The following is a 25,141-nucleotide window of genomic DNA, read 5'->3' as shown; positions in this document are numbered from 1 at the left end:
AGATTTCTTGGAGATTTCTGTACTCATAACAGAATGCTGTCACACAAGTACACATTGTACTGCACTTTGTTGATGTTTCTCATGATCCTCGATCACACATAAGCTGTAATTCTTGAGGGGGTGGAATAAGGGAAGCGTTCGGTTTGGGACACGCCTTAAAGATTCCTTCTGTTCAACGTCTGCACATCATAAAAAAAAAAAAAAAAAGACACAATTACACAACTCTTTATCATTATTCAGTAACGATAGATCAATAACAACTTTCATTACGCGGTGCACAGCAACAAAATGCAGCCGAGTATAACATTGTGCGAATGAACAAAAGTAAATAAATAAATAATCAGAAACGTGTATATATACAGATACAGTAACTGCGGGAGGTTTGGAAACACTTCAGTTTTCAGACTTCGTTTCTATGCAACAAACCCATTAAAAGGCAAAAACACACAAGAATTGGACAGCGAATGACTGGAGGAAAGTTCTGTGGAGACTAAATGTGACATTTTTGTTTTAGAAGAATTTCTGCAAGATGATGTTGAAGGTCCCCTGGTGGTCTAGTGGTTAGGATGCGGCGCTCTCACCGCTGTGGCCTGGGTTCGATCCCCGGTCAGGGAACCAACCCCAGCCACTTTTAGTGCCGGTCCCAAGCACGGATAAATGGGGAGGGTTTAATCTGCAAGATGATGTTGATGAGAAATAATATTAGCAGACTGCTTGACCCCCCACAGTCACACATGAAGGTGGACGATGAAAGGTTTGGGGTTGTTTTGGAGCAGGGAAAGCTAGAAAATTATTTCAGGTGAAAGAAACCAACATGGCTACCATCCATACTTCTCCACCATGCAGTTTCCTCTGGACTGCGGCTCATTGAATCCGAACGTGCAACAAGACGATGAGCCGAAGTTTACGTCTGAGTTCTGGAAGTGTTGTGAAAGCAAACAGTCGCCTGGAGTGATATCTATCATGACCTGCCTAGTCATCACATTAAAATCCTATTAAACTGCTCTGGATCACAAGAAAAAAATCTCCAACTAGTGTAGAACTTCTTTGGCAAGTTTTACAAGAGGCACAGCAAAAAGTCTTTTTGGAGACTGTTTGGGGAAACAGTTTGTTACATAGAAACAGGTTCATGTCTCTCAAAAACCCAAGTCAAAGACAGTTTTAAAGTGTAACTTTAACACATAAACTAGGATAAGCTTTGAATACATAATTATATATAATTATAATGATCTAATAAACTAAAACAAAATGTACAGGGTGGAGCAGAACTGTTTGATGATAACAGGCAGTGTGCCAGTATTTTTTAATGGTTGTTGGGGAAAAAACTGGCCCTGGTGGCTGGGTGTGGTGCAAATGTCCTTATAGATCCTCCTGGATGGAAGGCAGGTCCATCAATAGCAGGTAATTGGGTGCGAATAAGAAGTTGGGCGGTTTTTACCACCCTTTTATTATTAATTATTATTATTATTATTATTATTACAGTAGAACCCCGGACTTTGACGCTAATCCTTTCTAGCAGAGCGTTGAAATGCGATACGGTCGAAATCCGAATACATTTTTCCCATAAGAAATAAATCAAATTGGATTAATTTGTTCTCGACCACCAAGTTATTACCCGAACTTTGCCTTTTTATACAAAATATTACAAAGCAATCACAATTAAATGGTTCAGAGTTAAATAACATAATTTAATAAAAAAACACAACATTAAAAAGTTGCTGTACCTTGCCATTGATAATGATCTTCATCTGTGGACATTGATATGGAGAGGAGGTACGGAGAGAGAGTCATTGTTTTTAAAGAGAATCCCCTTCTATAAAAAATCTGGTAGCTGAATATTTTTCTTTTTTCACTAGGACCTGGCTGGCAAAATCTCTTTTTTGAGTTCAATTGTGGTTCTTGCTGTTTTCCTTTTTTGCTTGTACTTAGTGGCTTACTTGGGACCCTTTTTTTTTTTTTATCCAAAACTAGTAACAAAAACTTAGAAAATATATCTTTACACTCAGAGTAGAGCTGAGCGCGATGTAAACAACCTGTTGGATGAACGCTGACGGACCGAAACACGCTGTTTAACAAATGAATCATGCGGTTTATCAGGTCGGATTCCGGGCTTTTGTTCGAATTCTGATTCCGTCAGACTATGATACGGTTGATTACTGGGGTTCTACTGAATTTTGTACACTATAAAATACTGTATTTGTATTTTTAAACAGCATAGTTGGGATGTCATGCATGTGTGTGTGTGTGTGTGTGTGTGTGTGTGTGTGTGTGTGTGTGTGTGTGTGTGTGTGTACAAAGGTGCCACGTTATCATTTTCTAAATAAAGCTTTGTGGAAAATTCCCTGTACAACTTGAAATGTATATTCTTACATTCCACTTCAGCAACAGAGCTGAATAAGAACAAAAAATTCAGTTACACTAGACCTTCTGCACGCACACACTCACACACACACACACACACACACACACACACACACACACACACACACACACACACACACTCTTCTGAAAGTCCTTCCATTCACATTTATGGCATTTGGCAAATGCCTTTATCCAGAGCGACTTACAACTGAGTAACTTGAGGTTGGGGGAGGTTGCTGGGCCATAGAGCAAGGCCTGCTATGGGATTAAGGGCCTTGCTCAAGGGCCCAGCAGTGGCAGCTTGGTAGTGTTGGGATTTGAACTTACACCCTCCTGATCCAAAGTCCAGTCCGAACCAATAAGCTACCACCTGCCTAATTCACCATATTGTGTTTAATAATCAATATTTAACACTCCAAACTTGCCGTTTTACATCTCGGGTTTCCAGAACGTTCCTGCGTTTGTATTTTTATTATACAGCGAATTCCAGTTCTGCTGGTGGATCTGTTGCATTCTGTATAACCGAATGAAATGTCAATGACACAATTCGGGAATCTACTTTGGAAGGAAGTCCAAGTGGTGTTCTACTCCAAAATGTAATCAATGACAGGAAGTAGCTCGGATCACGGTTAATGTTCATGAACGTCACGCGAAGTTACATTATGCTTCGCATTCATGGTATCTCCTGGTGGACTCCTCTTGATGTAATTCCAGATCTTCCGAATATACAAACCTTGCACTTTATCACAAGAAACGAGTGCGTCACTGGGTTTCATATGCGCACACCTCCACTTATCCAATTACATCCCCGCATCAATTAATAGGGAACAGCACACCCTGGGGCATATGCTACCAACTACACAGTTGTGGTTAAAAAAATCATGTCTCTTGTTACTCCATCTACCATGGAGATATCAAGTTCAGGGTGTTTATTCATCCGTTCTTTTTGTATTTTTGTTTTCTTGGTGCAGTAGGCAAAGTGGCGTGGGACAATTCAGACTTCAGTACTTTTCTGCACCAAGCAAGTAAACCGGAGGAATTAATAAGTATGTGAATAATAAATCTGTTCATCATACAACGATTCTTCAGGTGCACTTTGGACGAGCTGCTAATGAAGCTCATGAGCGAGCAGCATGGAAGTTCATGTCCGTGCTCCTTATAACTCTGGCTATTCATCACATTTTCATATCATATCAATAAAGCCCTTCCTGTGTGAGGACCCAGGCTTCTTTTTTTCTCTTCCCAAAACATGACCACCATCTGTTTCTTTTTGGACACATCACCATGGCAACTCTGTGGCCACATCTGGGACGGTGCAGATGGCCAGCATATTTTGAGGAACGGTGGTGTTTAGAGGCGTTCATGCTCCTGGACAGCCTGTTACGTAGCAATTTTTAAAAAGTCACAGCTTACAAAAGAGTGAACTGAAATTGTGAAACATTTTAAGTGAGCATCAGAACTGGATCATGGAGCGGTGGAAAACGATGGCCTGGTTTAATAAATCTTGTTTTCTTTTACATTATGTGGATGGCTGGGTGCACATGTGTTGCTTATCTGGCGAAGAAATGGTACCCGGGTACAGAAGGCAATCCAGTGGAGGCAGTGTGATTCTTCAGTGATGTTCTGCTAGAAAACCTTAAGTGCTGGCACTCATTTGGGTGTGTGGACCTGTACCACCTACCTACACATTATTGCTGACCAAGTTACACTTCAGACCAACCAACAAAAATGGTGATTTGAGGACCAATAAATCAAGGTGTTGAATCGGCCACCAATTTCAAATCTGTGCTGGACAACAAGTTTGATCCATGAAGGGCCTACTTCACAACTTACAGGACCTTCAAGAATCTGCTGCCAGATAACACAGAACTCATTCAGAGGTCTTGTGGAGTTCAGGCCTTAATTGGCCGATGCTGTTTTAGGGGGATCTGCACAATATCAGGTAGCTGTGTTTTCTATACGTTACAGCACATCCCGGTTTGTTAGGGATGATACTTGCCACAGCTTGCTTGGAATCATGGTGCAAATTACATGCGCAGTGCTTTGAACTATTAGGAACACAGGGTGTGTTCGTTTTAGAACTAAACTTTGTCGGTTTTGTTTTTTGTTCAATAATACCTCACCGCACACGGAACAAAACCAGACTGACCACCTTGTGAGAAGCCGCTGATTGTGTCACATCAAGTCACATTTATTTCTATAGCGCTTTTCACAAGACATTGCCTCAAAGCAGCTTTACACAATTTAAGAGTTAGGGTGAATGGTGTGTGTTTATCCCTGATGAGCAAAACAATACAGAACACAGGAGATTAAGAACTAACATGAGCACCAGAGTGTGAAATTATGAGCAATTTTCTTTCTACAGTCTTATACTATCAGTTGAGATTATGAAAGCAGGAGCTAAAGAGCAACTTATAAAATAGCTCAACATTTGAAATCATCATATATCCAACACCAGCTTCTCTTGTGTGTGTGTGTGTGTGAATAAGCTCTTCGGTTAAAATGCCAGTGTTGGCAAAAATTACTTGCCAACTGTTTAGTAACCTGTTGCAGATTCCTGAAATTTTCCCATTGAGTACTGACTGAAAGACATCCATTGACGTCTAATATTGGCCCGAGTCAGTTCATTGTCATTTGTTTGCTTTTGCTTTGTCCTAGAATCAACCTTTACACAGGAAATACACTTCTTTTTTTTATCTTGACATCTTGCACACCAGATGAAATCTAGACATCCAACTGATATCAGTCCTGAGAATTTATCGGGCAGCATAGAGGTGGAGGAAGCAAAGGGTTATTTTCAAAAACCAGGATGAGGAAATGCAGTGAAAAAAGTCAAAGCAGAGATACTATTTCGAAAATAGTTCAGTGCCACAGAATGTTACTGAATAAATCAGATGGACTGACTAATAGAACTGTTGTCTGTTTGTGTGAAAATCTTCTAATTAATTAACATTTGCATGTAAAAGAACTTCTTTCGTGTTCTCCCATTAGGGGGCGCCACAGCGGATCATCCATCTCCATACCCCCCCGTCCTCTACATCTGCCTATTTCACACAAACTACCTGCATGTCTTCCCTCACCACATCCATTAACCTCCTCCTTGGTCTTCCTCTTTTCCTCCTTCCTGGTGGCTCCATCCTCAGAATTCTTCTACTGATATACCCCATGTTCCTCCTCTGAACATGTCCAAACCATCTCAAGCACACCTCCCTCACCTTGTCTGCAAAACGTCCTACATGCGCTGTCCCTCTAATAAACTCATTTCTAATCCTGTCTATCGTCATCACTCCCAACGAAAACCTCAACATCTTCAGCTCTGCTACCTCCAGCTCCACTTCCTGTCTTTTACTCAATGCCACTGTCTTTAAACCATACAACATCGCAGGTCTCACCACAGTCCTTTTTAAAAGAACAATGAGAGCAATTCTAGCCATAAAAAAAAATGTAGAATACATTTACCATAAAAGTGTCATACAGATATTTCTTCATGTGTGCACCTAACAACAGTCCAAAAATAGAAGGCAAGAAAGTTCAGTGCAGCTCCTCCACATTTTTCAGTGTCAAAGAAACTCACTATACCAGGGTTGCCATGACTGTGATATTTACCCCTATTGTGGGATAGATTCTTATCGGTAGAAGAATACTGAGGATAGAGTTGCCAGGCAGGAGAAAAAGAGGAAGGCCAAGGAAAGGGTTTAAGGACATGATAAGGGAAGACATGCAGGTGGTTGGTTGGAAAGAGGTAGTTGTAGAGGACAAAATATCTTTAAAGCGATATAGAAACAGAGGATCTGCTGTGGTGACCCCTAATGGGAGTAGCCAGAAATGTGTCCAAAGAAAAGCTTGTTGGGGGACTATAATCGATCCCCCCTCGCCTGTTTTTCTTCCAAATAAAACATCGACCATCAGCGTTTGCCCTTCACCTCATTCACACACACACATTACAACAGGTCGCCATTCAGCATGCGACTGTTTTTCTTGCCAAAGATAACAAACCAGCAGATGTACATCCCAATAAGTGTAACATTCGAAGACTGAGATCTTGTGACCAAAACGCTGTCAACCGATTTCATTTTAAACTCCCACAATCTTCCTCTGATTTGAGCCTTTGAGTGCAAGAGAGAGTAAAACAGAAGAGATGGCAGGAAGCCAATGCAGTTGCCAAGGTTTCACTCAGAGATCCATCGGGTCCCCATTCGAGGTCCTTCTGTGTCCACTTAATGTCCTCGCTGAATACTGTGTTCCTATTAAGCGCAGCCGCTATTCGTACTATTTCCCTGACATACTTCACTACTTTTGTGAATCCTTCAGCACTCTGAAGTCAGAGCGTCCCTGAGGAGAAAATCTAATCCTCCTACTTTCTTTAGTCACTATAGTCGGATAGCTGACAGAGTTTGTGCTGGGAGAGGATGAAGGACTACATTAAGAGGGATTTTTGAACAATATAAAAACAAAAAATGGTTTCGCTAGAATCATCTTGGTTTAGCATCATCGCTCCTTATTTTCCATCCTGGACTTTATTTAGTGTTTATGAAAATAATGGGTGGATTTAGTGGAAAGGATAAAAATTGCTTTCACTGTTTTTTTGTCAGTGCAAACAGAAATGTTGAGTAAATATGTGTAATAAAAAAGGTTTCTTTTTTTATTGTTTGTGATTTTTTTTTGTCCTTCATTACAACCAATGATCTATTCCCCACACTCGCTCCCCCACTCACCCCCCGAAACCCCCCCACCCCCACCCCCCGAACAAGGCACTTAAAAATATTTTCCCATTATAACAAACCAAAAACAAGTACACATTGTTTGCTGCGGTACAGACATTAGAAATGGACCCCAAACCCCAAGGAAAACATTAGTCTGTAACATAAGTAAAAAAAATATTCCCTGCACGATCTTAATATTAATATCAAAAGGCATAAAATCAATATGGTAAATTTCCCACAAACCAGTAAGTTTCCATTTTGTTTACGCCAAAAGCCTTGAGGCATCACACATTTATCAAGAAATGTATTCTGAAGCAATCTCAGATTCCTGAGTTGATATCCTGGCACAGTTTAAGACAACAAATTTTGTTTTGGTCAAAACAATACCAGAAAATAAATCATGAAACAATTCCAATTACTTCATTTATCGAAAGTTTGAGTTTCAGACCTTGGGTAAGGTTAATAAACTCTTCTTCAAGTCCCTCACCTCCCACATTGTCCGAGCACGTACATATCCAAGTACAGACATGGCATGACGGCAGTAGTCCTCCGCCTGACGAATTTGCTGCAGGTTGAGAACGGTTCTCCAGGAGCTGGCAGCCATAGTCGCGTTCCTGGACGAAACTTGAAAAGGCAGGGCAGAGTTACTGCGACCACTAGTCATGTTCATGACAAAAGCTTCCATGTCATGACTCGCTGTCAGGTTTACAAAGCCGTAAACCTGCTTCAAGGTCCTGATTGGGTTTTCCACTAAGTCCTCGTATCGCACAAGAAAGTACTTTCCTTTGAGCCAGTCGGGACGTCTGAGGACAGTATTCAGAGTCTTGGACATGTGCTCGCAAATCACTTCCATGGCCGTGACAGCATGGTAGTCAGCGTCTCTCCGGAAGCCTTTGGGGTTGTGGAAAGCCATCGGTATGTGACGCATCATCGGGTCCCTGCTCCGAATCACCTGGAGGTTCTCGCGAATCAGGCCGTGCTTGGATTTGATTCTGGAGTTGGCCATAGCTCGGGGGTCCCGCACCAAGTGGACAACTTTCAGATCAAGCAAGGGGTCCATTATCAAAGGAGCTAAGACATTTATGTCCAAAACACGTACTCCTTTAATCACAACAGTGTCATATTTCAGGCACTGCTCCTCCAACGCTTCAAGGCTTCGAAGTGGACAGTTTTTACACACTTTGTCATCCACCAGTCCCACTATGTCCTTCCTATAATATGAGCAAAGTGGATAGGAGCAGATGACTTTATTAAATGGGGCACCAAAGATATCTTGAGTGCTTATATTCTTCCCAAGTTCAGTGTTGTACATCTGAAAAATGGAGAAATCACACCTGTACAGAGCACTAAGCATGTCCCTCTCTGCTCCTTGGAGGGTCAAGGCATCTCCAGGGTAGAGCTTCTGCCAAATGTGCCACAGTGGTTCGTACAAAAAGAACACTCCGGGGTTTTGGTTGAAAAGTTCCCCGAAGAAGGACGAGCCAGAGCGCCAGGTGGTTAACACGTACACGAGTTGGCGTCTCCTCACCTGCGGGGAGTTGTAGAGCAAATGAAGGTTCAGTCTGCTCTTTGAGTTCAGGTTATTGCTCACCTGCAGGCTGCACGGTTGCGTTTCATTGGCCCATTTGTAGTTAGCCAGGTTGAGCATTGTCAACGCCACAAGTACAAAGTAGGCAAGAAACACGATGATCTTCTTCTGAAGCAGCACCTTGATGACCAAGCCGGGGTTGGCGATTATCCTGGTGTTGCTCCTGCAGTACGTTCTGGGCTTCTTTCCGAACGCCTTGTCCCATGACGGTTTAGGAAAGAATGGCTTCTTTTTCATTTAGGACTGAATTGTATATAGATATATATTACAATCCGATTTGTGTTGAGGCAGATCTACGTTAAAGTCAAGTATAAGAATGATGACGAGTCCTAACTGGGCCTATTCAATCAATATTGACGAGGCTTCACAAAAACCTTCCAAATGAGAACCTGGACAAGTTAAGATTGTGTCGATAAAACCCAGATTTTTGATACTGCTCAAAAAATAAACCAAAATCAAATCTGCAGCTTTGCCTGTACCATGCAGCATCCCTGAGCTTTTTTTTCTTATACCCTACAACGAGGCACTAGATTAAGAAATCGAAAGCCGGTGTTACAAAACCAACATCCCTGTGCATCATGAGTCCTGGTGAAAGAGAGAACATTCCAGAAAGCACATTTCTGGTGAAGGATAACGGCGCCGGATGACAGAAACGACTCCCTTTCTCAGCCTCCTGTTTACTACTTCACACTAGCTGGGAGAATTCAATCAGAGCTCTGGAGAAGCACAAGTCCCGCCTTCTTTACACAGCGATTGGTGGAAAAGGAACGCCGGGCGGGGGAGAATAGGGGAACGTGATTGGCTGGAATACGCGTGCGTCAAAACTGCACGGCAAATGTGGAAACACGTTGATGTGCCCGAATGGAAGAGATTTCCTTTTTGGTTAACCTTAAATGTATTGCATATAATAATAATAATAATAATAATAATAATAATAATAATAATAAAAACATTTGTCGACATTATATATGTTTGATATGATGTTTTTCATTTATTCACACATTTTGTACTTCTAGAAGATGTCTGTACTCTTTTCTTGTGCAAGAGCGACATCTTCTGTACAAATGGAGACCTGCTGTAAAAATTGGGCTTTACAGAGTCTACACACACACACACACACACAGCTCATAAAATGCACGAAAAGAAGCTGAATATTTATTTATAGGCCCTTAACATCCCAGAAGACCTGAAGAGAAGATTTTAATCTTTTGGCTCATGAATCTAAACATAAAGCTGTACCTGACTGTGTTTAACTGGATTAGACTGGACATGTGTCACTGGCCAGATTGGGGTTGTGTATGCGTGGACTCTCTTTTTTTTACAGCAGGTCTTTATCCACCAGTCCTTCAACCTCAAGGAGAACAATATTAACACTACAGCCGTTTCTTGACACGTCCTGGTGCTGATTATTATCCTGGATGATGGACGCTGGGCAGTTCCTTTGAGAGTTTTTCCTGGGCTAGAAAGTTAGAATGTTAGAAATAACATCAAACGAATATCCAATTTTTTTCCAAATGATTTCCCTAAATTCTTTACTAATGAAGGAAAGGTGGTGTGGATAGAAATGTTAATACACACCGGAACCAGTTGAGGGCGCTGCCTCAACGCCACATAGACTCTCCTATACAACTCATTTTATTATTACGTCTTTACCTTTTTATAAGATAAACAAAAAAATAACATTTCATAGTTTCCATCAACCCATAATGCTAGCTTTTCTTAAATAATTATTTTTAAGTATGTCCTAGACCAAATCAATTACTCTGCCTCTGTAGGCAAAAAAAAAGTCTAACTCAGATGTATTAATGTATGCGAGCTACACACGTGTTTTGCCAGTCGAACTTGGCTGTAGCAGTTTCCCTCTGACCAACCAATCAGAGGACGGAAAAATATTCTCGGCCAGCTAGCTGCCCTGTTGAGGCAAATCTGAAATCTGATTGGTTGAAGAAACAAACTCATTTCTTATAGAGACTGTGGTAAAAAGGCCAGCATTACTGACTTTGAAGGCCCTGGGCAGATAAGATTGACATGACAGCACATAGAGGCTGAAATCAGATTGGACAAAAAAATCTAACATCCACGTACTGAAAGCAGTGCAGCCAAGAGAAACACTATGAAATGATGAGAATAAACTTTTTTGAATAAATTAATACAATTTCATGGTACAAATATTAGAATTTCGGCTGTAAATGTATATGTAAATCCCCAGTGCTTCTGATAGTGTTTAGGCCAGCAGAGGAGGCTTTGCTGGCCCTGACGGCCCACCACTGATACCATTGTATATGATTTTAATGCATGATGTGGAGGTGGAGGTGAAGCTGGGAGCATTACGATGGTGTAAGGCTTCACACATAGCCATGAATTATCATCTTATACCATGATCACTGCCCAGCGTTGACAAGTTCAAGCTGCTATTGATGTTTGCAGTGCAGAAATGACTGAATGGATCAAAATACACTAAATTTTCCTTCTCCATCAAATTCATCTTGTGCCTCGTGAGTTGTTTATTGAAAAATTCAATGCATTCAGTATACTGGAACTAATACCTAGAGCATTTTTCTTTTGGTGGAATCATTCGAGCCAATCATTCCAATTCGTCTCTTTAATTAATTATCTAATTTGCATAGAATTCATTAATTTCAATATTTGCCATATGGCCACTTAAAAAACTGCAAACTGCAGAGAAATTAGTTGAAGTCAACACCTTATTGGCATTAGGCAGAATTCTACTCCATATATTTAAGTGCAGGCCAGCAGGGGAATCATGTAAGTAACAAGAATCCAGCTAGAAATATTCTTTATGTCAGGCTTCTGCTTTTTGGAAATGAGCTCAGCTCCCATTCAAAGCAGCATCGCTCAGACCTGGCACCTTTCCCTAAAAGGCAACAATCGAGTGTTGCCTTTGCTTTTTGTGGAGTTGGAGTTGGTAAGCAAAATGGAGAGGCTTGCTGGGATTTTCTTTGCAAATGCGAACTGTCTTTCAGGAAGCTTTGAAAAGTAAGCAATGTCTAGTTTAAGTAGAAGCATGCTACGCAAAGCTTTTGCTAACACTATGTTATAGATTATTATTTTGATACCACAGCAATTTTACAGTTGCTGAATTTTACCCTTTTAGAGTTACACCATATGGACACCTGATAAATATTGGGATATTTGACTTTCCCAGCTATATGTTCTTCCCCAAGCTCATTACTACAAAAATTGGTGCCACACAATTGTATCCGATGTCTTTGGATGCAGAACATTACATTTTCCCTGCACTTGAACTAGGAGACCCAAACCCCTGTGCACAAATATCCATGAAGAGGTGCTTTACATGGGCTAGAGTAAAAGATCTCCTGTTATGGAGGTTTAAACCCTGCTGAAAACCTTTGGGATGAATGTGAACGCTGCCTGCACCCCAGGCCTCCTCACCTCACCTTCGTCAATTCCTGACTTTACAAACACTCTTGTGGCTAAATAAAATCTCCACAAATCTCTACTAAATCTAGTGGAACATCTTAGCAGAGGAATAAAGGTTATTCTAACAGCAAATAGGGACTACATGTGGGATGGTTAGAAAGCACATACCAATCTTAAGCTCAGGTGTCCACAAATTTTTGTTTAAATAGTGCATGGTGTGAAACTTGTAAAACAAGTGGGCTCCTTGTATTATCAATTAATTACCTATTAACAATCAGTTAATTCATTAGCAACTCAAAGACTCAAAGATATGGAAAGAAACATCACCGTATAAATATTTTTCTAAAATATGTTTGTGGCGTGTCCTCCATATAAGTTCTTGTGCAACTTGCCACAGGTGCTTCTATAAAAAGCGAATCAACACCTTCTGACCAGTCAGAATCCAGAAACAGTCATAATGTTAACAGTCTTCACTTCCAAGTGCTCCATCTGTCCCCAGTTAAAAGCAATCAAAGGCCACAGGGTTTCACCTGCAGGAAGGTGCTCGGTAACTGATCCTACTTTCAGAGAGATCAATAATGCAGGTGGTGGCGATGCAAATCCCCATGACAGCCTCTAAAAGAAATCAACATGGCCTGGTTTTAGGTGTCTTGGCGTTTCTGTGTCTCGGTTCTAGTTTCTCTTTTATTTACGCTCTTTAACTAGGTACCTCCTAATGCCCATGTAGAAAAGCTGAAGTTGATCATGGGATTCTCAAGATAGTTGAAGTGCCAAAAGGAAGTGGATCGAGTTCCATTCATTTTGATGCACGTTTGGTAAGCAATGTTATTGTATCAGCCGATCAACACTGACCCGTCTTTGTTTTATCCGTTATCAGATAACGTTCTGCATGAGTGGACTGAATATATTTCGCACAATGTGTCCCAGCGACTGCAACCTCGTAAAACAGACATTGTGTACTTTGTGGCATGCTGAGCTCTCGATGTGGTGTTCCTCTGCTCTGTGAAACATATGTCCATTTGGAAGACTTCTGTGCCTCTTAGAAAAACAAAGCATGTCTGTCTACAGATACTGTACACGTGGCAAGAAATTATATTAAACTATTTGTCCCAGCACCATTGTCCCAGTACCTGTCTCAGTACAATGGACCCCTTCTGACTAGCCTCTGTTACAGTTGCCATTTTTTTTCAAGCATGTTTTACATGTGAGCACTTGCTTTACATGTCAAATCCCCCGGGAAGAGGCCACTTACAAAAAAAAAAAAAAACACCTCCAGTGGCAAAAAATGAAAAACTCAATTCATCGCTAAGTGCTACGCTTTAATCTTGAGTTTATCTGTATAAATTTGCCAACATTTTGAATAAAGCCAAATTTGTAACCACAGGCCTTTATTCTTGGACCTTAGGCCTTTTTTAATCACCGTTGGTTACCATGATCAACGTGAGAATCTACACCTACTGTACATTCTGTGTCCAGTCCCGGAAAATTCGCCAACGAGCTTGCATGTGTAATGAATCCCCTAACATACTCAAGCTTAACGCTCGTCATTCCAGGAATCATTTACATTTCTTTGATTTACATTCACACCATTCGACGCTTTGAAGTCGTGTCGGCGCAAATTGGAAAGCGTCTGAAAACCCCAGAGTAGGGAGTGTCCTGGCGAGTTGGTACAGACCTGTGAACTGGACACAGGCTTTTGGGTGTTTCTTTAGAATTTTTATTACGTTTATAGCAATTGCTATATTTACAGAATTAGATATTACAATTGCATCGTCTTGGTCGACAGGATATCCAGAGATAAAAGGTAGGGGTTTTTGCGCATGCTGCCTCAATGAAAATGTGGTTTGGTTCCTGTTCGTTTGGGAAGTTCTCGCTGACTCACCAATGGAATTCAAATCTAACTTTGAAGCAGACACGGTCAGAGAAACCTCACCCTAAACACAGATCATTAAGGCTCTAGGTCTCCTCCCCTTTCCCTACTATTGTCTCCTCTCATTTATTTTCGTAAAGCAGCCTTGAGCTACAGTAAAGCAGAGGTCCAACCCGAAGGCAGGTCCTCATTCATCGCTTGAGATTCTTGTGAGGGTAAGAGTTTTGTTTGTGGATTGGTCAATGCGATGCAGAGAATTCATTCTCATTTGGCTTCCTCAGTCCTATTCTGCATCTGCTTTGTATCTGATATCCAGTTTCACTTTAAGGAATAAGTTACGCTTGTTGTTCCCTGCCCAGGCCACCTGTACGCTGAGAGAGGCTGTTGGACAGGCAGCATGGAGAACAATGTGACGCAGATGTCTCGAGAAGACCTGGAGGACCTCAGGCAAGCCTTCAACAAAATCGGTTAGTTTGTCAGCTTCCGATTCCAAATAGAATTACGTTACCTTTTAGCTTTTGGCGCATAACATGGCGTAGATGATTAAACTTTTTCTGATGAATCCTGGAAAGATCGTGATTTACTGCATGTCATATTTAAGATTTGTTATTAAGTATAAAAAAATCATTCAGGTGCAGTCTTCAATGAATGTTTACCATAATAAAGAAAAAGTGTGATTGCTCTGACTGTAGCATGGTAATTGGTACCAGAGGTGCTGGTTTGAGTTTTGCAGAATTTTTTTGAGTAAAAAAAAAAATCAAAGAAAAACCTCAAGTGCCTTGTTCATAAGACAGGTCAAAGGAAAATGACCAGATTTGAGTTTCGTTCTAAAAAGGGTGTAAGAACTCATACCCACGATGAGACATGTGCATCACAATGTGCAAAAAAATTGAACATTAAGGTGAATGGACTACAAAATCAGAAGACGTCATCAGGTTCCTCTGTGGTCAGCCTCAGATTTTTATTATTGGTTGACAGGAGAGGAACCTGCTTGATGTAATCCTAATCTAAAGCTCTTGACTGGTACCTGCATGATTTAATGCATTTTGCTGCAGTCTGATTGGACATCTGCAGTGTAGAATAGTCTAGGAAACCTGGTCATCGGGTCCCCAAAGTCACTGGATGAATGTTTTTCATTTACAATGCAGAGTTTGTGAAAATACACAAGCACTCATTGGCTGTAAGTGCGAGTTGACCTTTACTAAGGAGAACAGCATTTGTGTAACAAATTGGCAAATGAAAATAAATCGTTCGCCAGGACTGATTTGCTTCCCTCGCCTTCCTCACTGCAGACATCGACAAGAGTGGTTATGTTAATGACTTCGAGCTGCAGGAGCTCTTTCGCGAGGCCAGCCTCTCTTTGCCTGGGTACAAGGTGCGAGAAATCGCAGAGAGGTTCATCGCGGGTGACACCAACAAAGATGAGAAGATAAGCTTCGACGAGTTCGTTGCGGTACGGATAATTTATCTAATACGTTATTCATTTTTAGAATTAGCTGCAAACACACATCCACAACTTTACTGCAAATACCAAGAGCCCCCCTAGTTCTGAAAGAGTGAGGGGGGTCTATATAAGTTGTACCCATTATTGTTTAATGTATCTGATTCCACCTGTATGAACAAATCATTTACCATCTGATTCTACAGATATACCAAGATATTAGGAGCAAAGACATTAGAGAAACGTTTCGCAAGACCATCTCCAGGAAGGATGGGATCTGCTCATTTGGAGGAACATCTGGACTCTCCAGTCAAGGAACCCAGCACTCATATTCTGGTGGGCAAATCACCTTGAAACAATTTGTTTGAGGCTGTAGTCAGAGTTGCTTTGCAAATACTGTTAGAATAATATTCCTACTTTGTGTATTATCAGTTACAGCGAGAAGTATTACGTCCAGTGCTGTTAACTGACCGTTTGATGCATTACATAATTGTTGTAATTAGTTGTATATATGTAGTTGTAATTACCTGTTTATGCTAGATCTTCTTTCACATTGATTTCTTAGGTTTATTCATGTACTTGCCATAGGCATTTTAAAATTGCTTTGAAATTTTACACTTGACGATGAAGGGGAAATAATTGTCCTACAGTCTGCTTTTTGTAGCCCTTTTTTTGTTTATTGGTGAGGCTTGTGTTTGTGCTTAGAGACGATGATATCAACTCTATTAAAAAACTATTGAAAAACCCTTGTCGGTTCTACTCAAAAAAAAAACTTTACCTGAACCCGGATTATTTTAATAATCTGAAAAGCCCAGGAATTTAGACATCTGCATAATCTAACTCTGAATAAGCATGACTTTCCCAACATAAATATTGACCTAAATGTTTGAATATAGTTGTTCTTTGGCACATCATATTTAATTAGCATTGATGTACATGCCATTGATGTGTTCTGCCTATATTTGTAGCTAAGCCAGAGCGCTGTCCCATTAGAAGCGATGAGTTGAGTGACTGAAGTCATTTTATGGCCTTTTGCTGTGAACAATTCCCAAAGGTAATCTGAGCCTTTCTATTGCTTATATCTTATCTGTGAAACTGGCCTGCAGATGAAGAGAAAGTGGCTTTTGTCAACTGGATCAATAAGGCCTTGGCAAACGACCCCGACTGCCAACACATCATCCCCATGGACCCGAATACCGACAGTCTGTTCACATCAGTGAAGGATGGAATACTTCTCTGGTAAGATGACACCACCATTCTTTTCTGTCTGTCTATCAAGAGTGTCAAACACATTTTAGCTAAATGGCCACATTTCTAGTCCAATTTCAATTTGGCCTGGCAAAATCTGTCAGTGGAGTTGAGTCAACCCGAGTGCCTGTTACCACTTATTGAACCTTGTGGCAAGTGGAAGCTCAGTGGTTAAGATGTTGGACGTAGGTTCTGAGATCAAATCCCAAAAGAACAAAGCTGACCCTGCTGGGCCCTTGAGCAAGGACTTGAACCCTCAGCTGATCAATTGTAAATGTAAACGTAAACTTTTCCACATTGCAACATTATATTAGGTATCCAAAATGCTTGCGTTGGATAATATCTGAACAAATCTACACAAAATTCACTTGAACTAGAAGAACTCTAAGAGCCATCTATTTGAATCACAGGATTTTTAGTCCTTCCGTTTAAATCCATTGTTTAATATTTAAAACAAACGAGATCTAAATAGATTGATTGTTGTTTGTCGCAATAGTTTATATTGTTCATCAATTCATTCACAGCAAGATGGTCAACCACTCCCAGCGAGACACGATCGACGAAAGGGTCATCAACACGAAAAAACGCACAATGTTCAACATGACCGTAAGCGCTTACTCTTCATACACTGTTAAGATGTGTTACAAATTACCACCTCTGCTACCCTCTGCTCCGATTAGCAAAATGGCTTAAAACAAGAGCAACCGGTTAGCGACGATACGTAAACAAAATTCAAATGATCTTATTAATATGTAAAGGTAACGTTAAAGGTAACTATAACTAAAGGTCACCATTGATTTATGCTAGCTGCTTATTCAGACTTTTCTAAGCAAGGAATTCTATGTACCTTCATAAATCGTTATTAAACGCCCCTTGCTACAATGTCTGGGTGGTTGTTTCTACTGTTTTAGTGCCTGGTGTAGAACTTGGCCGAGTTCCTGGGAACCAGCGAAGTCGTTGCAGTTTTACAGTAAAGCATTTGAGTTAGGAAGGAGGACAGGATGACGGATTGTCGATTTCCAAATCCAGGGGATTTGTAGTCGGCACTCATTGTGAATGTGCCAGCGAACAAGTTTAGCCGGAAAATGAAGATGTCCCCGGATCTCTGCCAGAGCCTTTCAGACGGCGAATATAGCCGTTCAACAGGTGACAGAAACCGTGCTGACATGTGCAAGTGCATCCGGCTTTCCATCTGAGTCACTTTGTACCAGTGCAGCAGCCAGCAGCAAGCCGTCCTGGGCTTGGGTCCAAAATAGTCTCTCTGCTTGGCTGGGTCAAAATAAAGATGGCCATATTGCTGCCATTAAAATCCAGCCAGTCAACACTTTATCTTCTTTTCATGAGCTCTCAATTGCGCTGTGTTAAGAATGAGACAAGCTCATCGTGGCCAACCTGACCTCAGGACAAGGTCAAGAAGATCTAAAGCCTCTGATTCTATCTGGATCAGCACAGACGCTGCGCATAGCTGGAACCTTCAGACGTCACTTTTTTTCAAGTATAGAACCGCTTATGGCATGAAAGAAGATGCATGGAGTGATGTGATGCAGCATAAACAGAGACCAAGTTACCACCTTAAAAGTGGTACATGACTATACAGGAAGTCTTTGGATGCGTTCGCATGAAATCTTTCCTTCACTTGAACTAGGAGACCCAAACTAGCACTGTCTCTAACATTGTCTCTATATGAGCACAAATCTTAACAAGAACACTCCAAAATCGAGTGGAACATTTTCCCAGAAAAGTGGATGATATTATAAGAGCAAATGGGGACTAAATGTGGAATGGGATGTTCATAAAGCATAATCTTATGGTCAGCTGAACAAGTAGCTCTAACACAAAAAAACTATTCTTATGTCCTGTTTAGTAAAAGGGCTGGTTCCTGTTCTTTAAGAACATTCAATGCTTTCTCAACAGTTTTCCATATGCAAATAGACTTGACAAAGTGGTTTAAGTGCTGTTTACTTGACCGCCTTGCTTCACTCTGGTATTGTTATTGTTGCGTTGCCAATGGTTTGTGGTGTTGACGCATAGATGATGTTGAACATTACTCCGGTCAACCAAGATCCACTGTTTCCCATTTCTTCTGATTACCCCATGAACCACAAACTTCCCAACATTTTACATCTAAAAACAAAGCTACACATCTTGGTTTTTGTCTTCTAGGAAAATTTAATCCTGGCCCTTAACTCCGCCTCAGCCATTGGTTGCATGGTGGTCAACATTGACGCTCAGGACATGATCGCTGGAACTGCTCACCTGGTTCTCGGGCTCCTCTGGCAGATCATTAAGATTGGCCTGTTCGCGAACATCGAGATCGCGAGCAACGAAGGTCAGACACACAACTTGTGGCCTGAAAATAAATATGTAAATGAGTAAATAGACATGGTTTATGAAAAAGAATACAAATTGTTGTACATTTATTTTAAAAATCTGGACATCCACACTAGAGGTCATATTAGTTGCGTGAGAGAGTCAAAAAAATAAAAATAAAATCATGAGCCGAAGAGTACAAAATGAACTTTAAATGCACCCCTGGTCCACTGTTCTTAATGTAACATTGAAGGCTCTTTAAAACATGACTCACCCTTATTTACAGTCCATCTAATGTATCTGACATTTTACGTATTCCCTTTTTCATTCTAGAAACGAACAATTTACTAGAAAAGTGATATTATTTTACAAAGAAAACCATTAACATGATCTCAGTGATAAAAGCCAAGCATGAGTTTAACGTTTCTTTGTGCTATTACTCTTTGCAGCTCTGATCGCACTGCTGGGTGAGGGTGAGGACTTGGACCAGCTGTTGTCCCTGTCCCCCGAGGAGCTCCTTCTGCGCTGGGTAAACTATCACCTTAAAGCTGCTGAATGGAAACCGATCAAAAACTTCTCTGAAGACATCAAGGTAGCGTCCATATGTGTCTGGCCGCAGCACGATGTAATTATCGATCATTTTTGACATTTCTTTCTCCTCTTGGAACCGACGCTTTCTTTCCATTTAAATGCACTGCTTGGGAGCATAGCAACCATGAATTAATCCCAGGTCTAATATCCAGTTCTATGTTCAGCACTCTAATATTCATTTCTCCTGCAGGACTCCAGGGCCTACTTCCACCTGCTGAACGAGATCGCTCCAAGAGGAGACGAAGACGACCAGATACCCATTATCGTCGACATGTCTGGCTTAAACGTAAGTTCTTCTGTAGCCTGAATCAGAAAGCATTCTGGTGTTATGTACACTTAAAAAGTATAAGAGGCCTCAGGTTGACAGTGGATGAACCGCAAACGCCACAAAGCATTTTAAAGCATGGTTAAAAAATCTTCTCAGGAAATTCGTTGGATGCTTGCTTTAATATCGTGTGGGGCAAGTACGGAAAAGGGTAGCGAAAAAGGTAATAGAGACTATGTAAGAAAAAAAGTACAGTATTTAAAGTTTAAGAAAGTTCAAAGTTAAGTACGGCTTGCAAGAGATCCATAAAACCTGGCAGCCAAGTAATGAAGAGGTACGACCTCCTTTTACACTCCTCACATTTGGGTCAGCGCACAAAGCTTTCTCCAGACTCGTGCAGCAAATGAAAGCACATATGTCTTGAATGAGAAAATCTGTCCAAACAAATATAATGACTCACTGAGCTAGCCATCTCAGACCACAGATTGGCCTTCATAATAGCTAGTCGATTCTGTTTACATACTAGATAAATGATGCACCAGGCAGCTTTAAAAAAATCCAGTTGTAGATTTATGTCCCATTTAAGAGATTTAAGTCCTGGAACGAGTGCAGGATGGTATTTCTGATTGCAGGAGGACGATGACCTGAAGAGAGCGGAACTCATGTTGAAACAGGCGGCTCGAATGGACTGCCGACAGTTCGTGTCGCCGCAGGATGTGGTGGCGGGGAATCAGAAGCTCAACATCGCCTTCGTTGCCAACCTGTTCAACATGTACCCGGCACTGAAAAAACCCGCCGACAACGGCATCGACCTCACCACGATAGAGGGTAAGGTGCTGTACTCAAGAGACCTAGCTAACATGGGCGGACCAGGCTACTTCTTTTGATTCGATTGATCTTACAACCTAGGGCAAAAAATCTGTCAAATTCCCTCAGATTCCATTTGTCTCATCTTTTGTTTCCACCCCCTCCTGCTCAGGATTGTGTACACTCTTTTTAACTACTGCTAGGATTACTATAAGATCAATGGCAATCAAAAATAAAGTTCACATTGGTTTTTTTCTTTTACTGATTGGTTTGGTTGCAAACCCAATAACGGCTGCATTCGTTAATAGGAAAACTTGACAATGAAACAAAACGCCACTTCTTTATTTGAATGGTCTACATTCATTTCACTAACTATCATGTAGAACAGTACTCCTTTATTGGGACTGACATTCACATAAGCCACACTTCCTCCATTAGAAATTATTTCATTGGGACAATCATGTAGACCACACGTCCATTATTAACCCTAACAGCTCCCTTCGTTAAGACAGAAAGTCAGCGGGGCATCCTTTCCTCACAGAGACGGCCACCTCAGCTAAGCAGCCTTCATTAGAAATTACATTGGCCACACCCATTTTTACTGTCAAGGACAGTCACATAGGCTATGCTCCTTTCCTTAGGATCGACAATCATATTGGCTTTGCCTCTTTCTTTGGGACATACAGTCACCCAGGCCACACCTCCTTCACTGTGACCTTGAGTCACCTAGGCCACACCTACTTCACTAGGACACACAGAGATACATAAGTCACTCCTTTATTACGAAGACAACTATAAAGGACACATTTTCTACATTGGAATTCATCACATCCACCATCAAATCAAGAAATTAGCGACCGGTACTTATTGGTTCCCAGACCATAAAACAGGCCACACCTCCTTCACTGACAATAATTGGTTACTGTATTTTTTCCAACCGGCCGAAGGTCCATTTATAATTTGTGCTTCTCTAAATGGCAAAGGTACGACATAATTTCAATTCTTGGTATCATTATATATTTAAAAAAAAAACAATAGAAAGAGGATTGACTAAAATCCCCTCTTCACGCAGGATTTTCAATCGTCATCTGAGGTAATGTACTTCAGCTTTGTACTTCAGTTTATTTATGGATTGCTAGACTCCGTTTAAGATTTAGCCCTCATGTAGGACGACCAAAGAAACTCTTTCAGCACGTCTTAACAAAGGAGATCAGTCCCCGAGTAAAATCAATGGACCGTGAAAAAGATTTTTCATGTTTAGCCGAGAAGATGAGTCAAACACATAAAGGTTTAATGTTGATTACTGTTCCACTTTTGAAACGGACCGTTTTAACCTTTGGGGGTTAAATGCGAGTGTGCAGTGAATCTAAAAGAACAGACTGAGCCTTTTTCCACACCTTTTTTACTGCATAAACTGTACAACACCGGCTGCAAACCATAGAGAAGTGTGTAATTTTCCACTCGACTGACTTCATTGCATTTCTACAGGAGAATCCAGAGAGGATCGAACCTTCAGAAATTGGATGAACTCACTGGGGATTAGTCCGAGAGTCAATCACTTATACAGGTATGTCCAATGGACTATGGGGGGTGGGGGGACTGGAATGGGGGTTTGGCATGTCAGTCAAATTGCCTTGATTATATATTGAAACATAATTAGGTATATGTGTGGAAAACATCAAATATAATGTATTATGGTAATAAACAGTTCACATTCTTTCATAAATTCGAAATCCTAACAGCTGCACACACAATTTTTCTGGGGTCATCAGTTCTTCAGCAGTTCTTTACGACTACAAAGAAAGCGATGGACCCTTTTGTGTTTATTTTCCAGTGACCTGACGGATGGCCTGGTTATTCTCCAACTGTACGAGAAAATCCAAGTCCCGGTGGACTGGAAGAAAGTGAACCGTCCTCCGTATCCTGGTCTTGCTGCCAAAATGAAAAAAGTGAGAATGCAGTAATCTGGTTCGAGCCAGATTTTTAAAAAAAACTATCTAAGCTGTCAAACGCTAATTGCTCCAATTGTAGTTTTAAATCTATTACCTAAGCCAAGAAATCTTTTCTATCAAATTTTTCCAACCAGACATCGATATGACCCAACCTTGTTCAGAGTATTCCAAAGTGACAATAATGTTTTAACCCTAACACCCAAAAGCACACAAAATATTTGTTAAAAAATTCCACATCCTTCATCATAAAAATGTTTGTGATTTATGTATGCAAGTCTTTCGCCTAATTAAGTGAATCTGCATTTTCACAGCTGGAGAACTGTAACTACGCCATCGAGTTGGGCAAAAGGGAGGCAAAGTTCTCGCTGGTGGGCATCGGAGGGGACAATATCAACGAGGGCAATTCCAAGCACATTCTGGCGCTGGTGTGGCAAATAATGCAAAGGTACTCCGTGTGCTGTAGCTGTTAATTGAGCGACAATATATATGGATATGGAACAGTGTACCACAAGCTGATTTTCTATTCATGGAACTCCAGAAATTTCACGCTTTTCCGAGTTTCAATTTGGGTGTTTACTTTCCCTTGTGATTAGCAAGAGCATGTCACCTTGGCAGCAAGCGCAATGTTTCTGTCTGCAAGGCTGTAGAATTAGAACAGATTTGGAAATACAATCGCAGCAAAAACAGGTGTCTTGCTGTCAAAAGTCACAAGAAGCAATCTAACCGCTTGACTGATATAGTTGCATGAGGGTGTGATTACTTTGTATACGATACACTATTGCATGTATTCCATGTGGTTCACGCAGGTACACCCTCAAAGTGCTCTCAGATATTGGCGATGGAGAAAAGATTAATGACCAGGTCATAGTCAACTGGGTGAACACAAAACTGCAAGATGGACAAAAGCAATCGAGTATCAGTAACTTTAAGGTAAGAGGTTATAATCCTTGTTCAATATGTCTTCTGTTCCCTTTTCTACTCCAAGCCATACACCAAGGGAGGGAAGGAAGTAGGGAAGTAAAGAGGGAAGGAAGGAAGAAAGATGCTTTATACTTGTCACATTTACTTTACAGCACAGTGACGTTCTTCTCATATCCCAGTCATGTTAGGAAGTTGGGGTCAGCCAAGATACAGCACCCATGGAACACTAAGGGCCTCGTTTAAGGGCCCCAGAGTAACCCAGAGCATTAACCACTGAAGTGTTTTTGTTAGATTTTGGTACATTAGGGTTTTCCCAGATAGACAAAAAAATGCATTTAAGAGCTGGATGGGATCTGGCAAAGTAGACATGGCTATTCGTAGTTAGCAATTTGGTGGATGATTTGAAGGTACACAGGAGCTACAAGTCCGATCCAATTGGTTAATATTGTTGCTTGGCAGACCTGCAGCCAGATAACTCATAACCTTCAGAACTCATACTGATCCGAAAGGACCAAGTCCGCAAATTGGTAGCTTGTAATGAAAGCGACCGCTTTTTTCCACACATCAACACCATTCCTTCTAACCATTCTGATACTATTAGGACAAATCAATCAGCTCCAGTCTCCCAGTGATCGATCTGATTGATACAATCGCACCCGGAGCCATTAGAGAAGACATGGTGAAGAGGGAAGCTGACAGTCCAGAGGACTTGCTCAACAATGCAAAGTAAGTCAACCTTCAAGCGCCAAGATGGTTCGGGGACAAATTGTTTATCCAACAAGGAAAAAAAAAACCTATTCGCTTCTTTATTCTCCTTTCTTCCTTTAGGTACGCTATCTCAATGGCACGCAAGATTGGTGCCAAGGTGTACGCACTGCCCGAAGACCTGGTGGAGGTCAACCCCAAGATGGTGATGACTGTGTTCGCCTGTTTGATGGGGAGATCGAAGTGAAAGCCTGGGTGGATCGGATTATAATCATGGAGATGAAATGGGATCTGTATGATGGTATTCCGGTGTCAATACTGATGTCACGTATAAAGTAAAACATATTTTCAGCTGAAGTGCATACCTTGAAATAGTTTTGCAGCTATGGCATTTTTTTTTATACCTTTCATCACTTGTCCTTTGGTTCCTGCACTTTTAAAGCCACACCAGCATGAAAAGAATGTGATGAAGGTTTTTAAATGATGCTAACTCATCTTTCTCTTAATATGATCCCCGTTTTCTATTCATTCGTAGTGAACGAGTTGATTTCTGGAACAAAGAGATGTTTACTAATTAATTTTAGTAGCAAGATATTGCGTTTTTTGATGTGTGCATATAATGTTAATAAATGTTTTTGCTTCTGCTGACTCATTAAATGCCTTTAGAAATTTCTGACCCGTTGTTCATTTCAGACAAGGTCTTCATTCACTAATCAGGTCATGTGTACAGTTGGTGGAAATTGGGTTCTTCTGCAGGGTTGCTAGACTCTGTTGGTCTTGAGACTCAAGAGTAATTGGCTATATCACTCTATCTCCTCTCCACTAATATGCTGGTGTGTGGTGGGCGTTCTGGCGCAATATGGCTGCCGTCGCATCATCCAGGTGGATGCTGCACATTGGTGGTGGTTGAGGAGAATCCCCCCTTTCATATGTAAAGCGCTTTGAGTGCTGCAGAAAAGTGCTATATAAATGTAACG

The 25,141-nt window shown here is 41.0% G+C and overlaps 2 protein-coding genes across 3 annotated transcripts; one reads left to right on the top strand and one right to left on the bottom strand.

The window, feature by feature from the left end:
- Positions 1 to 7,105: 7,105 nt before the first annotated feature.
- Positions 7,106 to 9,333, bottom strand: chst2a (carbohydrate (N-acetylglucosamine-6-O) sulfotransferase 2a). Of its 2 annotated transcripts, XM_046851800.1 has the most exons (2): positions 8,399 to 9,333; positions 7,106 to 8,275 (listed from the first exon to the last, which is right to left on the bottom strand). In XM_046851800.1, the coding sequence occupies exons 1-2, from the start codon at positions 8,887 to 8,889 to the stop codon at positions 7,507 to 7,509; spliced, it is 1,260 nt and encodes a 419-aa protein (XP_046707756.1). In that variant the 5' UTR covers positions 8,890 to 9,333; the 3' UTR covers positions 7,106 to 7,506. The 2 variants fall into 2 exon arrangements, with proteins under 2 accessions (XP_046707756.1, XP_046707755.1); XM_046851799.1 differs by having other exon boundaries at positions 7,106 to 9,333.
- A 2,301-nt stretch (positions 9,334 to 11,634) lies between these two features.
- On the top strand, positions 11,635 to 24,817 carry pls1 (plastin 1 (I isoform)). The gene is made up of 17 exons (XM_046851868.1): positions 11,635 to 11,649; positions 14,068 to 14,139; positions 14,284 to 14,391; positions 15,217 to 15,377; positions 15,572 to 15,701; positions 16,472 to 16,604; positions 17,138 to 17,219; positions 18,777 to 18,942; positions 19,373 to 19,515; positions 19,705 to 19,800; positions 20,412 to 20,607; positions 22,075 to 22,153; positions 22,421 to 22,535; positions 22,850 to 22,983; positions 23,345 to 23,468; positions 24,061 to 24,185; positions 24,288 to 24,817. The coding sequence occupies exons 3-17, from the start codon at positions 14,322 to 14,324 to the stop codon at positions 24,409 to 24,411; spliced, it is 1,878 nt and encodes a 625-aa protein (XP_046707824.1). The 5' UTR covers positions 11,635 to 11,649; positions 14,068 to 14,139; positions 14,284 to 14,321; the 3' UTR covers positions 24,412 to 24,817.
- Positions 24,818 to 25,141: the final 324 nt, after the last annotated feature.

Source organism: Silurus meridionalis, chromosome 6 (genome assembly GCF_014805685.1).
Source record: "Silurus meridionalis isolate SWU-2019-XX chromosome 6, ASM1480568v1, whole genome shotgun sequence".
Classification (NCBI taxonomy): Eukaryota; Metazoa; Chordata; class Actinopteri; order Siluriformes; family Siluridae; genus Silurus; species Silurus meridionalis.
The sequence above is the reverse complement of the archived record's forward strand: the minus strand, read 5'-3'. Positions and strand labels throughout refer to the sequence as shown.